The sequence below is a fragment of the Tachypleus tridentatus genome, chromosome 9 (genome assembly GCF_004210375.1).
Source record: "Tachypleus tridentatus isolate NWPU-2018 chromosome 9, ASM421037v1, whole genome shotgun sequence".
Taxonomy (NCBI): domain Eukaryota; kingdom Metazoa; phylum Arthropoda; class Merostomata; order Xiphosura; family Limulidae; genus Tachypleus; species Tachypleus tridentatus.
The window spans coordinates 65951887-65970570 of NC_134833.1; the positions used below are offsets into that span (position 1 = coordinate 65951887).

The 18684-nt window shown below is 31.8% G+C and overlaps 1 protein-coding gene and 1 long non-coding RNA gene across 2 annotated transcripts in view; both read right to left on the reverse strand.

Annotated features, from left to right (window-relative positions):
• Window positions 1-18465, reverse strand: part of LOC143227385 (uncharacterized) — an 89689-nt gene extending 71224 nt beyond the window's left edge. The window contains exons 1-2 of the mRNA XM_076458837.1: window positions 18319-18465; window positions 17557-17636 (exon numbers count right to left, since the gene is read on the reverse strand). Of these exons, the coding sequence (XP_076314952.1) occupies window positions 17557-17636; window positions 18319-18409 (171 nt within the window). The 5' untranslated portion in view covers window positions 18410-18465. The remainder of the gene's footprint in view (window positions 1-17556; window positions 17637-18318) is intronic.
• LOC143227125 (uncharacterized) lies at window positions 15050-16455 on the reverse strand. The gene is made up of 2 exons (XR_013014895.1): window positions 16238-16455; window positions 15050-15211 (listed from the first exon to the last, which is right to left on the reverse strand). It is a non-coding gene; the product is annotated as an uncharacterized LOC143227125 (long non-coding RNA).
• Window positions 18466-18684: the final 219 nt, after the last annotated feature.

Below are 18684 nucleotides of genomic sequence, written 5' to 3' on the forward strand. Positions count from 1 at the left end.
GCTACACGAGGCCTATTTGCGCTGGCTACTTCTAATTTAACAATGTTAGACTAGAGGGAAGAATCTAGCAGAACCATCTTCTGCCAACGCTTACACTACTAGTTTACCAGCGATTAGTGGAACTAACCGTCACAATATAATGCTCCCACAGCTGAAAGGGTGAACATGTTTGTATGACAGAGATTCGAACTCGCTACCTTCAGATTACGAGTCCATCGCACTAACTACCTGGCCATGCTATGCCCGTATATATACAGCTGATCCGCTGAATAATATCGTATAATAAATTAGGTTCAATGTTCTGACATTATTCATTTACCTGTATTAACTAAGATTACTGTATGGTGATTTAATAGGACTCGGGAACCTTCTACTATAACAATAGCACACAATGTTGACTTTTATTCTGACAAACAATTTTTGTTTTCCACTTTTCGCAGTTTAAGCTTCATAGTAACAGTTTGACAAACAGTAGAAATGGGTTCATGAACCCTTCAATTAGAACCATTTGGCCACTTTCCAATAGAGCCATGTTTTTCAGGTTTCAGGCTACTAGATTACGTTTTGTGGTTTATTTCTGTGACTGTAGATCAGGTGGTTAAGGGACTCGACCAGTGATCCGAGGGTCGCGGGTTCGAATCCCTGCCGTTACGCCAAACATGCTCGTCCTTTCAGCCATGGCGGCATTATAATATGACGGTCAAGCCTACTATTCGTTAATAAAAGAGTAGCCCAAGAGTTGGCGGTGGGTAATAATAATTAGCTGCTTTCCCTCTTGTCTTACAGTACTAAATTAGGGGCATCTAGCACAGATAGCCATCGTGTAACTTTGCGCGAAATTCAAAACCACACCATGAACATCTTCTTTATCATTCTCATCTTCATTCTCTTCATCATCATCAGCAGGCTTAGCACCTGTCGGCTAAGGTATGGAAGGCATGTGTAATTCAATATCTTCTTCTTCCTCATGACGACGAGCACCGACCTCTTTGTTCCTAGGGATGGAGGGGTCCCACTTGGGAAGTTTGGGTGGTCCTCTGTCCTTAAAGGTGGCCATCTTCTCCTCCCACTGTTTTTCGAGTTCGGCATCATAACATGATTCCAAGCCCTATTTGTGGCAGTCACAATGTTACTAATTACTAAACGCCATCATTGGAAGTATAATGTAATAAATTTGAACGTGAAATAAGCTGTCTTTGTCGGATGATGTAATTTATTTCTTATTGAAACTGTATGATTGCTAATGTACGTGTATAAAACACGTGCAAAAAGAATATGTTTTATGAAATTTTTTTTTTCAATTAGTGTTTATACATGCTTTAAATATCTATTAATGTATATGTTATCATCCTATGAAGTAAATTCCTGTGCATATGAATATATTAATCTAGTAAAACTTTACTTACAAATATTTTGTTTGTTTTTGAATTTCGCACAAAGCTACTCGAGGGCTATCTGTGCTAGCCGTCCCTAATTTAGCAGTGTAAGACTAGAGGGAAGGCAGCTAGTCACCACCACCCACCGCCAACTCTTGGGCTACTCTTTTACTAACGAATAGTGGGATTGACCGTCACATTATAACGCCCCCACGGCTGCGAGGCCGAGCATGTTTTGGCGCGACTCGGGCGCGAACCCGCGACCCTCAGATTGCGAAGTGCACGCCTTAACGCGCTAGGCCATGCCAGGCCGTTACTTACAAATAACCGTAAGTAAATGAAATATATTAATTACACCAAAAAACAAACAACTGAACAACAACAAACTAATCAGAGGTAAGCATATTATAAATGTTTTAATAGGTTAATATTTGTTCCACATCATTTTAACATTTAGGTTAATATATTATATAGTGAAGTAACCCGGACTTAAAACTCCATAGATATTATGTACATTTCAAAAATACAAAAGATCTAAGGGTATTTCTTTGGTTTGCTAACCCAAACTGTTGTGATTAGGAATGAATATAGGAAACTGCAGTCCACAGCAGAGGGTACAGCCAACCAAAGAATGCTTTAGGCCTCTACGTCTTTTCAATTCTACCTCTAAAACACATATGTATAATTATTTTAACAAAAGTTTAGTAAAACTATAAACAATTATTTTCATGTTTTAGTTGATAAATAAATATAAAAAACGTCCGGTGTAGTTCACAATGACACAAAGTTTGGAAAATAACCGCAATGTTTAGTGGCTTCGATCACTCTGTATATTTATGCAACTCCACGGTTTTAGTTTAAATTTCGCCATTATAATGTTATTTATTTAGTAATATCTTTTTTTTTCTAATTAAAATAATTTACCAAGGTCAGATAAAAATAGTTCTTTAATACAATTATCAATAATACAGAGTTCTAAAAATTCTCACGCGATACTTTGGTCTCTTAGCTATAAGGAAACAGCTACGTTTGCAATATTCCATTAGGACCTCTCACAATAAAATATTTTAAAGTAGGAACCGAAAGAAGGTTGGAATATTTGATATTTTAATTTTTGTTACCATTCCATTTGGTAAAATTGACCAATTTTGAAGGGAATTGAAAATAATTCTTGCGTTGTTTTGTATTTCTTCAGTTACTTACTTGATCACTAAAAATAAATTGGATCTTTTATAATTCTCTTATTTCCATTATTTTAGTTATACAGCCAAAGTTAAGATGGTTCTTTGTAACTATGTATGAGAATAAATACACTTTTTCTTTTATAAAAATAGAATTAGTAACATAATAGGAATAATACACGAAACAACTATAACGAAACAAACATCAGTGTCATAAAGACACAACGTGAGCTTCTTGACACAAGTTTTTATTCAACTTTGATATATTTCAATAGATTAAAGGGATTTAGACTATACTGAGAAGCTTATTAAACAAGTAACAAAACCGAAACCTTCCCCATCAAACAGCTCTCTCTTGTCACTGTATGTTCGTCTGTCAATACGTCTCTCGTACTTGCTTGCTACCTGGATCTTAGGCTGTGGAAATCACGTACAATGCACGTGTAGACTCATTATTATAGTACATTTACATCTTCATAGATTTACTCTTTTGTTGAAAAACATTAGTTTGTTAAACCGTCTCGTATTTATTGGCTATTTGACTCTTGGGCCGAAAGTAGAGAAAAAGCGATAGGGACATAAAAGGTGGATGAGTGGACCACAGAGCAACCGCACATGTAGTGAAGAAGGGTTAGATGGAATAAGGGTGGTACAGAAGAAAGGTATATAACGATTGAACGGGTTAATACCACATAAAGTTACTCGACTCCATGAAGATTTAATTTTTACTTAACTTTTAATCAAATAGTTTTTCTCTTCTAAGTTAGGGCTAGAGAAAAATTTATTTTGATACTTCAAGCGTTAGACTTTAAATTTCAAATATTTTCGTGCTTTTTTTGAAATAGAGAAATATAAGTTAAAACACAGGCTCTGAACAACCAATCTTGTGATAAGCACGAACAATATATTATTGGTAGCACGACTTTATAATATTTTCATAACTCGACGTGTATTAAATATTATATCAAAATAGAGATCTAAGACAAAAGTAAGTCTTCTAACACAGCTTTGTACTGGTGTGTGTTCTCGGGTAAGTTTATATACTTCCCTAATTATATGGGTAATTTATTGTATCTTACGAAAGTAACTTATTTAAGCTGCACATCAGAATAATATCGGTAAACTGGTGCCACCATACGTGACAAAACAATTTGAATATGTTACAATAATTATAACTGCAGTTAAATTATATTTACCTTGAAATATGTAGAAATTAATTATTTTTTCAGAATTAAAGGTATGTTAAATTAATATGTTAAATTTCAGTCTATCTTTTCAAAATTGTTTAAATTTTGTTGTGATTAAACATTTTGCAAGTCCATCCTACCGGAAAACAGAAAATACGAATTTAAAAAAAGTAATAACATAACTATCTAGATAATGACAATGAAACTTAAATGATTAAAAACGTTATCAAATGAGTTATTACTTACAAAAGCAAAGTTTCATGTAATTGTATTTATTAAAAAAACTAAAAATTAGAAGATAGATATATGTGTATATATAAGGAACTACATAAGCCTATATTATATAGAACACACTCGTTTCTTGTATCAAAGACCACACTGTTATATTAAATTCCTTTTTGAATAAATAATATTTACTGGTAACTCCTTTTAGCAGTCTAAATCACGCATTAACTACAAACACGATACACATGAAGATGTGATTGAGTACTCTTCGATATCTCATGCTATGAATGAACTCTTTTCAGTGTTTCATGTTGTAACAGTATATGACATGTAAATGTTTCTGATGTCTTGATAACAAAAAACAGTACATACGTTTCTTATAGTAAATAGATTTGTATGTGTTATTGTACATTTCCCGTATCAAGACGTAACTCAAACATTGTAAAATATCATTTATTATTTGTTATTGAGCAGAGTCTTTGATTCGTTCTAGATAACAAGTGCGCAAGACTGAAACGTCAAAATATTGAAATACTAGGAAAATAATAATATAATCACAGATGGTTGACCAGGGTGTTACGATGTTAAGAAAAGTAAAAACAGGCAATATATGCAAGCAAAATACATTGGACTGAAGTATTTTTGGGATCATTAAATTTAAGAAATATCAACTCCTAAAGAAAAATCAAACACTTTGATAAACTTTGTGAAATTGAAACCAAGTAAATAGCTCAAGCAGTACATTCTATGTTAAAGCTGTCAAGCGTTTAACTACATATAACTTCTTTTGACTTATATGTTATTATAAACTTATTATTTTAATTATCTGTTTGATTCTAAATACCATACAAATGCAAGTTATTTATACGTTTTGCTTTTAAATAACCTTCTAAATGAAGAATTAATAGAAAAAGGAACCTAATGTAACTCGATGAAAGGTATATGTCTAATTTTGTGTTTTATCTATATAATATAACAGTAGTGTACGTTGTATTTATATAAATATAACAGTACTGTATGTTGTATTTGTATAGATATAACAGTGCTGTATGTTGTATCTATATAAATATAATAGTACTGTATGTTGTATTTGTATAGATATAACAGTGCCGTATGTTGTATCTATATAAATATAATAGTACTGTATGTTTTATCTATACAAAAAAAACTGAACAGGTGAAATAAGGGTGAACATGTTGACAACATCCGACATGTGCATTCATGTTTTCTTGCAGCTTACAGTTACAACAAAAAATGTTCGTACCCCTGCGACCCGAGTAGTTTTTTGCTCATAACTTAAAAAGTATCACGTTTCGGCTAATAGACGTATTGTTTATTATAAATATTATAATAATACACATCTACATCAATTTTATGTAAGTTAAACTACAAATTAACTGTTTACAAACAAATAACTAAATATATGAGGAGCAGAAAGTGTTCGTACAGTTCAGAACGTGTGAAAAAACTAATTCCAGTAAAAATTTTGTTTAGTTTGGCGAATAAACTACATTATACTATTCTAGAACTAGACACTGGGTTCATAATTATTGGAATTTAGCCAGCAAAACATTTACTTCCGGCAATTTAACACCGTCTCCATCATTATCTGCTTGGTCATCATGTCGAACAGGAAACAACTGTCCAGTGATTTAAAAAACTGAATTAATGTAAATTACAAGTCTCGTGTGTCTCCGGTATTGCTACATAATTTAATGTGCCAAAATCTACTGTTTAAAGCTAAATTGCCAAGTCGCAGATAGCCCTTGAGTAGCTTTGCACGAAATTAAAAAGAACAATAATTGCCTGGTTGCAGAGGAAGCATATAAGCGTTCTGGAGTGGCCATCGCAGTCACCCGATCTCAACCCATTTGAAAACGTTTGGCATGAGTTGATGACCAGGGTTCATCAGCGTCATCCGAAGAATTTGCCAGATTTGGAGGCCTTCTGTAAAGAAGAATGGAAGAAAATACCAGTCGAGTACTGTAAAACGATCATGGAGAGCTATGAAGAGAGAATACGCCAAGTAATTCACCTGAAAGGCAACACAACTGACCATTAAAGTAGACGCACGAATAATTTCTGCGCCTTCTATGTTTGGTTATTTGTTTATAAACAGTTTATTTGTCATTTAATTTACATAACAATTTATGTAGACGTGTGTTAGAGTAATATTTATAACATACACTACTTTCATTATCCTAATCGTGATACTTTTTAAGTTAACAACTACTCACGACGCAGGGGTACGAACACTTTATGTCGTAACTGTAGATATGTTTTTTTAAAGAGTGTCAGGCCGAAGTGTTCTTACATCTTACCCTTGTTTTTTTACAGAATGTTAGGCCTAAAAGTTCTCGCAACTTACCTGTGTTTTTGGGGTAAAAGCCAATGGTGAGAAATACAAGAGAGAGTGGTTATTCTATTCACCATCAACAGGGCCAGGTTATTGCTTTGTTTGTACATTTTTTGTCCCTAAATTTTACTAGCGTTTTGTTGGGTTCAGTGATTTGCGAAATACTATTGTAATTGATCATCATGAAAGAAACACTACTTACAAAGACTCTATGCTAAGATAGGTACCTCGCAGACAAGGTTTAGGCTTGCGACAACAGTTGGAAAACAAATTAAAGAAGAGTGCAATTACTGGGAACATGTCTTGGAGCATATAATAGTTGTTATTCGTACGTTAGCTAAACGTGTCTGGCTTTTTGAGAAACAGATGAAAAATTTGTTTCACTACAGAATGGGAAATTTTTTAGGGCTGCTTAAGCTCATATGTCAGTTTGATCCATTATTAGCAAGGCACATTTCGAAATATGGAAATCCTTATTACTTGTCCAAAACCACCTGTAAAGCACGCATTGAACCAATGGCTCAGAAGGTCCACGCGTTCATTGTTGATGAAGTAATTTCCTTTTGTTATTTTAGCTTGTCAGTTGACTCGACACCACATCTATCACATATAGATCAGTTAAGTGTTATAATTTGATACTTTGGAATTGAAAAGCCATATCAGTGAGGAAACGGCAAACCAGGTATTGCAGTATTTACATGAAGTTTGCAAACTTAATTTTTCAAAATGTAGGGGTCAGTCTTCCGACAATGCTGCTAACATGTCTGGGCGTTATAAGGGGATGCAGCAAAAGATTTTAGAAGAAAATAATATTGCCATATGTGTGCCCTGTTCAGCCCATTCACTAAATCTGGAAGGCCGAAATGCTGTTGAAGACCAATGACAAAAGGAAGACACCAGAAAAGAAACAGACAATATTGCAAATAAGATGCAAGAGCTAGAATTTGTTTTTATGTTGATTATGTGGGATGAGATTTTGTAAAAGTTTCCTGAAGTAAGTCATGTTCTGCAAAATAAGGATGTCAACTTAGAAACATGTGCAGATATGTACGGATTATTAGTTGACCAACTACGCACTTTAAGGGATAACCATGAAAAATTTGAAGCGGATGCAAAGGAAACATTACCAGTTGTTGATTAAGGTACTCAATGATAGAGATGCACAAGAAGTAGATCTGTATCCCAGAGATAAATTTCGTATCATCACTTTCTCCACAACTGTTGAAAAACTAGAAACCCAAATGAGAAATAGCAAACAATTTTTTTTCTACGTGTTGTGCCAGATGATGTCACGTAGACATTGCATTGCGTATACTTTTAATATTAATAGTGACAAATTGCACAGATGAGTATTCATTTTCTGAACTCAAGCGTATTAAAAATCCCAACAGAACAACTATGCAACAGGACAGGCTGGATTCCTTGTCTCCGCGAAGCATAGAAGCAGATTTCTTACGCCAAATTAGTTTTGAGGACTTGATCAAAGACTTTTCAATTAAAAAATGTAGAAAAAACCTTTTAAAATTTAAATAAATATTAAGGTATGAGCAAATAATTTGCTTACAGAGTTTTAAGTTCGAAGTGTGAAATTGTTAACATCAAAGTGGAATTTTTTTTAATGAAAGGGTTTTGAGTGAATTTTTCATTTTTCTTAACACCAAAGTGAGAACTGTTAACTTAGAGTGAAAACAAATATACAGTAAAAATAATTCTTTTTAATTTTCATTAATCAAAGAAGTAGTTTCCCTCGTCATTTCTGAATAAAAGGCCTCAATCATAGCTTGATTTTGATCCATGCCCAATCTGTTAAATAACTAAAATAAAAACGTTTTTATTTAATATAGTTGTGGGGTCTGACCTGGAAGAAAACTGAAAAAGGGTAATAAATTTTCAAACTTTTATTTCACTTTCAGCACTTATTGAGTCTTAATGTCTTGTCAGTAAAGCAATGGAGGGGCCGAGGGGGTCACCATTGTTGGGCTGTGCTCAGGGCATCAGTTGCCCTTAATCTTGTGATGACTCTGGCACTCATGAAACTTCTATAAATACATTTAACAGAAGTTGTGCATCCAAGTACAGGAGGGAGGAAGAGGTCAATATGAATCTGATCCTCCAAGATCTTTATAACGAAATACGGAGAAGAAAGAGAGAAAGAGGGAAACGTAAGTTACGTCGTTATATCAACAAAATGGAAATAATCATTGTTAATGCTGATTGCAGTGAATTTATGTTCCACATTAAAAGTAAACTAAGCTATATCTGAATTTAAAATTAAATTATTATCTTCAATTGTCACAACAAAAAGGTTTTTACTTATATTTCTTAATAGTAAAAATATACATTGTGTCGGTGTGAGGCTTAGGTTACCTCTACAGGAGGTGTGCATGACTTTTTGACGATAAATTCAACTATAAATGAGTATCAAACACGTTTCCAAAATAATACATAAATTTCGAACATGTTAAATGTAAGTGCATCAAATTCGTTACACTACAGAGATTACTCACGTATCATAAACACTATATACATAGTTGTTTTCTTCTTGTTAAAAGTCCGCTTGGGCCTATTCAATTACTCTATAATTTCTGTTGACAAACCTAACTACCATTTCTATTACTATCGCCAAACTAACTAAATATATATTTTACTTACTTTATTGTTGGATTACCACTGCTGTATTTTATACTTTTAAACTCGTCTGTTCCATTTTCTAATTCTGTATTGTCTGTTTAATTTATTTAATGATAAAAGAGTTTTTATTACAACACGTAGAAAAAAGTATTAATTTAAAACATTCATTTTTTTTGGAAAATAGACAAAATGCTTATAAACTTTTATTCAGATTTGGATTTCTACGTAAATTTGAGAAACACAGAACATTAAAATAATGAAGTTTCACTGAAGCATATATATATATATGTATATATCTATATTGTAACAACTTAAAGATAAAAGAAAGAGAGAACACATAAAACAATAGTTTGTAAAATGTTGCTGTTGTTTTAAGTGTGAAGTTACACTATGGTTAATGCCTTCAGTCCACCTTTTCAGTTTAATTATTCCTTCTCACAGTCAATGTAATATATATCAGTAAAAAGCATTTTTTGTTGACGAAAGAAAAAAACGTTAACAATCACAGTAACTTCGATGCATTCCACAGCTTCAGAATGTTTAACAAATAAAAATCTCACTTTAACACTTGTCCATCAATATTTCCACAAGAAAACTTCTTCTATGTCTATTTGTAAATTTCATATTTTCTTGCTATTGAGTAATTAGCCACTGTTTGTTTCCTACACTAATTTTATAGCAGATCTCTTATATGCTACACATAAAGAAAAATAAAGTGTATATGTATATATAAATAAAATAACGTCCACCCGGTAGTACAGCGGTATGTTTCCGGATTTACAACGCTAAAATCAGCGGTTCGATCCTCCTTGGTAGGATGAGCAGATAGCCCGATATGGCTTTGCTATCAAAAAAACGCAAGTAAAATAATATTAATTCTTCATATCATATGCAAGATCTGTTCTTCAAAATGTTAAATGAAAATAACTTTTACAGAAACATTTATTGCTTATAAACAGTTCTTTGATAAAAAAATTAATTGTTTTAAGCCAATTTCTGTGGATATAAAAGCATGTACTTTAATAACACTTCGTAACTCAAACTTTTTTCCCGAATAGTATGTGTTATTTTTTAATTGCTTATGTTGTAAAAATACAGAAGATGGCCATTATTCCCTTTAAACATTGCTATTGCGACCTGGATAATAAAATTTAGAAATTAACTTATTTTCAATATAAACACGGATTTGCACATTTTCATTTACATAAGGTCTGAATAAAACAACATATGAATCAAGATTTACATGTATTTATACTAAAGTGATATAAAAATGTTTGAAGTGAGTAGTGTTTCGAGATTTGCGACTGCAATGTAAATCACTTTCACGTATCTTACAGAAAGTTTGTTTTTAATCCCAAATTATGTTCCATAATAACTTGCAAGTCAAATATGCCCAATATATTTTATACTAATTTCCTAATTGGTTTATTAGAAGGTCCATCTTTAAATATAAGATTATTATATTCACAACAAAGTGTCTGGACAGCATTTTCTGTGCTAGTGAAGTTTTATAAGTTTTCACATGAGAACATAATTCGAATTTTTATTTTATTGATTCTTTAGAATGTTAAATGCCAGTGTCAGAAATTTGGCTTTGTTGTATAAATATATTATTTCCATGAGAGATGAAAACTTCTGCATCCGTCATAAAGAAATATATAAATTTATAAAACAGCCCAATCTTGTATCAATTAATTTTATTCTTGTGTATTAGCCTGACCAACTGTTGGGGACGATTCGCAATAATATTGGAGTTCAAACTGAAAGAATTAGTTACATTTGTATCATGAGTGAGGTTGCTTACTTATGCGAAAGGGATAGTACTGTCCGTAAGTTTCATTTGAACGTTGTATCATACAGTAAACGGAAATAATACGTGTGCATTGCTTCCATCTATTGATCTAAACCATTAATTGTTTTTGTTTGTTTGTTTTGGAATTTCGCACAAAGCTACTCGAGGGCTATCTGTGCTAGCCGTTCCTAATTTAGTAGTGTAAGACTAGAGGGAAGGCAGCTAGTCATCACCACCCACCGCCAACTCTTGGGCTACTCTTTTACCAAAGAATAGTGGGATTGACCGTCCCATCATAACGCCCCCACTGCTGAAAGGGCGCGACTGGGATGCGAACCCGCGACCCTCGGATTACGAGTCGCACGCCTTAACACGCATGCCATGCCGGGCCTAAACCAGTTGTATCATACGGTAAAGGGAAATAAGACATGTGCATTGCTACCATCTATTCATTTGAACCATTAATAGTCAGTTCTGAATAAAAACTGTAATGTTGAATTATTTTATACATCTACGTTCTTGTTCTATTTAAAATCACTTAATATAGAAATTTAGTGTAAATGTATCGTGTTGATAGAGACTTCAAAATAAGAAAGTTTAGAACTAAGAACTTACATATTAAAAGGGGATGTTTGTGTTTGTTGTGTAAGTATATATAAATATGTTTTCAACGTTTTATGCTAGATAGTGGGAGTAATTGTGAAACAAAAGTCTTAAGTAAGTTGAATCTAACAGTAAATTTTTATTTCTTTCTAAGTGCAATGAAATTCCTAAAATAATCACATTTACTTTATTTCACAAGCTACAGTCACTGACTAACTGGAGATATATTTTTCATGCTAGTCTTACATAAGTCACTGTTTATTATAAGAGTAAAGTTAAATATATATCGTTAATGTTTTTCTTTAGAACTCTCTCCTTACCTTAAGTTGCTGTAAATTAACAAACGTATTGCTTGTGTGAACGAATAGTGGGATTGACCATCACGAACTAATAATTCCTGCCATGCATAAATTATTTCAGTACACCATATCTGTACCATTAAGATCGATTGTAACTCACTCACCATCTTGATTTGGATAAATGTAGATAATACGCAACGTAAACACATAACGGAAAGAAGTATTAAAAATACCTTTTTTTTTGTATTGCTAAGTATAATTAGGGTTATAAGTTTATTTTGAATTTTGCCAAAAATCAGTGGATGGGTTTTGGGTTAAGCCTTCTCTAATTTCAGATTAATAGACTAAAGAAAGTTACCTTCCACCACCACGCTGACTACTCCAGTTGAATAACAAGAATATGCTGTTACTGTTATAACGCACCTCACCTACGACCCTTTGCGAGTCGCGATTTATTATTAATTCCTCACTTTTGGGGTAAGTGGACGCAAAAAAATAAAACATTGGATTTACAGTTCAACACGTTAATCACTGAACCACGCATGATTTTCAGTTTTATTTTTATAGGCTTATCGCCGAAATACCAGGATGATAAAAGTAGAATTATTCAATGTTTAATATTTTAATTTTGACTCCAATGAGTAACAATTTTAAATTAAACATTTCTCTCTTAGTAATAAATATTTTTAAAAAGCTATTTTAAGATAACATATTTAAGAGATAAGCCCTGTATGTGGAAGGAAACAAAAAAAAATTCGTGGCATGCGCTAAAGATTTGAATATAGAGAAGCTTCAATAATTACATACCTGTACATATGGGGGTGAAATGTGAACGGTTTCTTTGTCGAATGAAATTATTTTATACGTTCTAAAACAGCTAAGGGGTAAACGTATATATCTGTTTTATATGTATGAGAAAGCATAATCACTGTTATTAAATAATGTCCATAGATTCTCAAAGGTCATATTTCAGGGAAAATAAGTATCAGCTGACCGGTATTGATTGTACAGACTTATTAACTAATATTTGTTAGTAAAACGTATAATCGCCTCACAAACTATTATAAACCCTAGTCGATAAGGCATAAGTGTATAAATGAACTGCTGGGATAAGGTAGCTAACCTCTCTATCCGAATTAGTTCAAGTTCATCAGTGCAACTGATAGTGGCACGTGTTATCGAGCATCTTCCAAGAGCATCCTGTACACAATCAGTCAGACCATTCATTTAATACCCTCTTATTACAGGAAGATGTTATCTAGTGAAGTGAGATGTATCTTTGTATCATCACTAAGTGAAACATTGTTCTGACTGTTGACACGTGCTTATGTTGTATAGCATTCCTTGTGCCATGTTATATAGATAAAGCGCACTCTTTTCTAGGGTTAGGGTTATGGATGCTCTTCAAGAGAAGTCAAAGTGTGTAGTAGATGGCGTTAAGTAGTCATCACAGTTTTAGCATATCAGCCAAAAAATTAAAAATTGCTTTGTAGAGATACGTGCGAATTCCGAAACAAATACTTGTATAATATCAATACTTTAAACCAGTGCGATAAGATATAGAGTTACATATAGTTCCATCCATTTTTTGAAATACATACGCATATCTCATCACAGTGCAATTTTTTACAAAAAAGTATAGCACGATTCGTCTATGTGCAAGATGTTTGTCTTTGTGACTAATACCAGTTCGTCAAATCACATAACAGGTTATTTAATATAAAACACAACCTTATAAACTGTTCCTGGTTGGCTTGCTGACTTGTCCAGTTTATATATTGATTTGATGGTACAGTTAGAATCTAACACTTGTATTAAACTCCGATTGACAAACTCTCATGCTCATTATTATTGCCTTTGTTAGCAGTCAGTACTAAATAATAAATTTTAGTCCATTTTGTCATTTCGATTTTTTAGCTGGTTTGGTTTGTTTTTGAATTTCACGCAAAGCTACACGAGGGCTTGCAGTGGAAGACAAGAGGGAAGGCAGGTAGTCATCACCACCTACTCTGGTAGCTATTCTTTTACCAACGAATAGTATGATTGACCGTCACATTATAACGCCCTCACGGCTGAAAAGGCGAGCATGTTTGGTGCGACGGGGAAGTAAACCCGCGACCTTCAGATTACGAGTCGCACGCCTTAATCTTCCTGGCCATGCTGGGCCTACAAACGGTGAAGGGTATTATGAATGTGAATAAAAATATTTTATTTTCACACAAGGAAATAGTTTACAAACAGTTATTTAAGTTGCTCATGTAAAGATAAGAGTAAGATAATTTTAATAATTCTTTCTGACTTTTTGTTACTATATTTTTTTAAATAATTAAGATATGAATATTCTAATGTTCTCTATTTATAAAACCTTTGAACATAAGTAAATAAACGTTCATAGTTATGTTGCATAATTTTCCCAAGATAGAAAATCTAAGAATAGACGTTTTAAAGAAATTTACATTTCTATAGTTTGAAATATGAACAGTTTTTTTAAATAACATCTACGAAAAAAGTTAGCTTAGTTTTCAGCAGAATACGCCACTGTTTAAACCGACATCATTGGTATTTATTTTCACGGTCAATGTTAAAGTGGTGACAGAATGTGCGTATATAAAAGAATGTTTTTATATTTTACATTGAGTTTAAGTTGTACATATTGTATAGTTTACTTGTACACGTTGTATCAACGTTAAGTTTTTCTTTCTTTCTGAACTTCAATATAAGAATGATTTATAAAGCTATAATTTTGTTCGTTTCAGTTTCTTACATATATGCATCTACTCGCTTATAACATTATTACGAATAAACATTCAACATTCTAGTCTATGTTTTTCGCGTTAACAAGCCAGGAATAACTTTTTAAGCTTCATTCTTTGACCGCGATTGTTTTACCTGCGGGACAAATTTTTTGCGAGATATACACGGTATACAACACACTTGAATTCAACTGTCAGAGACGTCTGTACCCTCTATGGCGAATTAGTCGTCAATGGTTTAATATCTGTAATTCCATATTTGTAATCAAGTTCAAACTACTTTAAAGGTACTAAATATCGGGTTTCTATACTTTTGGTGGTGAGGTCGCAGATATTTCATTATTTAGCCTTGCACTTAACAACAAACAAACAAGTTCTTTAATAACAAACGTGACCATAATAGAAAAGATTTGTTTATGGTTTTAAAAAGTTTCTAAAACACATTTTCATTTTTAAACACTCGAAATTCAAGACAGTTTTCCTTTTTGAAACATTATGGGTAAATATAATTCACAATATATTTTTAATTAAAAAAAAATCAACAGTGGGTTCTTTTCCTCGAAGCCAGGTGCCGAAGAAACCACAACATGTATTTAAGTGAGATAACAATATCATACTGTGGTCTTTACTCTGACACAACTTCGGATTCAACACTTTTATTGCTTTATTAAAGTTTTATTTTCTAGATAAAAATATTAGACAGTGAAACAAATACTAAATAGAATGAAACCACAACAGATTCAGATTATTATATCATAGGTAATATGTAAATGTTGGTCCACATCAGTTGTTAAGAGATCCGTCTAAGCTGTAATTATAAATTTTAAAATAATTAAATTCTAACGTGAATTCACTCAGAACAAAAACAAAAGCATTGCATCATATATCAGTCAAAATAATTAATACGAAGTATGGGGGAAAATAACAAAATTCTAACCAATTTTAAAAAATAAACTATATCATTTATTTTTTAATATTTCGACAATATAAACGTATGAACCTTAGTTTGGTAGCCAGAAAAATGAAAAGTGTAAATTGTTTCTTACATGACACCGTTTTCGTTGTTGAATTAAACAAAATGTAATTTTATTACAGATATTTGTGTTTCATTATTTTAGTTGGTTTAGATTTGATACATGTGTTTAATATTTCTCCAGTGATGTATTTCATTCCTTAATGTAAAGTGTTGCTATATTGTTATAAGTGTATAGGGATAAATACAACATATGTTTCTTTGGTGTACATCAAACATATAAAATTAATTGTTTCAGAATTACTTTCCTAAAATGTAGTGTAACTGAAGCCTTATATCGAGAGTTAACTATGTCATTTAGTCATAGTATTTTAACGGTGGAGAACTTCATCAGACTATGTAAGGAAATAAAGGTTTTAATAAGTGTTTTGTTATCTTCGTTTTAAAAATAGCCTGTTAAAACTAAAGTCAAAAGTAGAAATATCAAAATATAGCCATATAATTTCATAACATTAAAAATCTGGAAAATAAAAGTATAATTTTATTATTATCTTTCTATGCTACGAAAATATAATAGATATGAAAACAACATCAAATAGGTTAATTAATAAAAATCGTCATAATATTCTTTTGAACGCCTGATATACTTTACTGAAATTGAAGTTCATGATATGTGGATAGTTACAATAAGCTCCAACCGCTCGATATGCAACGCGTTAGGTTATTTGAAAGTATAACCCTTTTGATGCTATTATAAATAATAATGTTTATGTACTTTTTAGCACAAAAGATGTCGTAGTTCAGTGGTAGTTGTTTAGTTTGTTTCTTAAATATTGGTACATATTAACCGCATTAACTTACGTCTTCAGATACATTTCTTAATTATTCCAATGAGTAAAGATTCTGGATTATCTTCAGCTGCTTCAAAATTGTCAGCGATACAGTTTTTGAATTGCTGCAAAAATAGTTAAATAAGATTTAATGATATGTGATGTTTTATAACATCAAAAGTTTTATGAAAAGCTTTCATAATTGTAAATTGTATTTGTCTAAAGCCTTAAAGTAAATTTTATATACGATACGTATATATCACATAACTCATTCTTCAGTAGTTTACTGCAACTTCAAGCATTTGGTTCATTTCACACATAAGTTAGTGGAATTATGAATGCATAAAAATGGACTACTGCAGAACATATTTCAAGATTTTTTAATATTATAGTTCTATGTACATTTAACGAAATTAATAGCTATATTGTAATATCATATTTCTACCTCTTTGTGCCTATGCTTAATCGAAGTTTCCTACCATTATATCTATCTTTAACTAAATTAATAGTTCCCTTCCAATACCATATTTCTCCGATGTTGCAAATATCATTAATGAAATTAATAGTTAAGTATGATTAGATAAATAATAAACAAAAAAATTTTCTTTCCGTACTCTAGAGAAACTAGTAATTTTATATAACAATGAGATTATAACACACTTGACGAATAAAAGAAATGAGGTCTTAGAACTTTACAGATATGTTCCAACATAACTTTTTCGTACAACTTATAAAATAAATTTTGATTACGGAAGTAGACATTAAACCATAATTTGATAATATTTAATCAACACCTGCATATTCACTTCTTGTCCTTCATCGCAGGTTTCACTCCAAAATTAGTCCAATTTGTCTGCAGAAACTACATTTTTTTACAAGTCTCAATTGCATCTGGAAGCTTGAGATTAAAAACACTTTCTGTTGCATCAACGTTAATATCACATTCTACATTTTTTGTGACATTTAACAGTAAACCTAAATTCATATCTTAAGAACGATATAACTGTTCTAAATTTTATTTCAGCAATTTTAAATTATGCTTTTTTTCTGGTTCTTTTAATACACATTTGAAACAATTTATGAATAATTTTCACGATGTTCAAGTACAGAAATATTGTTAAATACTTTCCTAACATATTTGAATTCTGTCGTTATAAATTTTCATTCTTGACATTTAATTTTATTGCGTCAAACTTGCCCTCAATATGAATAAATTTTTAAATACCATTCGTATATAAAGAAGTCTTCATACTGAAGAGAATATCTGTCAATTACAAAATAAAACATTGTTTCCATAAATCGTAATGAATTAAAGAAAAAATGATTAGTTATAACATTCCAAATACTTACCCAAGATGCCTTTCTACCAAATATTTTTCTCTCGCACTTTCGTATCTCGTTCATTTTTTCAGGATTTTCCTTATTCTTCTCTGTATAAAAATTCGTGTTTGATTTACTTTAGAAGGATATTTTCGTCCTGTTACATGCAAGGTTACGTAAAAAATACTTGATTTAATAGAAGGAAGAAGTTATACTATTTTCCCCCAATAATTGATCTTAACATTTAGACTCAAATAGAAGTGTACAACTTTAATGAGATTATTCCAGAAGTTCATGTATAATGCAGTTCAAATATTCTGTGAAAGTAATTTAAACCTGAATCGAATCCTTGGAGCTATTGGAAATTGTGATGTCATTAAGGAGACAATTTTGATATTTTCATATATATCATAATGTTCTTGTGCACATAAAAAAGTTTACTTTAACCCTCCTACGAAAAGACGTTTCTAGTCCTCATTTCTCCAACCCAGTTCCCCTGGCTGTGGTTTCGCTAGATAGTAGATAGGGACAGTGGGAATCTCGTTAATCCATTCATTAATGGATTTAAATGGCAATTTCTTTTAAATACAAAATTATTAGCCTAATATTAATAACCTTTCAAGTTGCTCTGGGGCCTATTAGGCCCCACTTTTCGTAGGAGTGTTAATAATATTCTATTTCAGTTTCTGTTGCTTTGTTTTTCTTATTGAAAAATACAAAAAGATACTATTTATTCAAGTAATACGATTAATTAATATCTTATATAGTAATAAATATTGAAAATGAACTCACTACACATCAGTTGACAACCAACTTCTATAGTGTCGCCTTTGGCCATCGCCAGGCTTACGAGGACAACAAGAGTTAGAAACAAAACTTTCATGTTGACAATATTGCTGTTTTCATGAAAATCTCAGTTTAGAAAACCCTTTTTATATCATTTATTCAGCATATTTCAGCCAATAGTTTAAATTAATTTCTTGTTAACATAAATTTGATAGCATAGCTTCTCAAATCTCCACCAACCATTGCAAGTATCTTTCATAGATTGGACGAATCGTGTTTGCTACAAACCAATAACAGAGTGATCTTTCTAAATTACGAAACTTCCATTCATATAATAATATCACGTGACTCACATCTGTTCTTTTACACTTT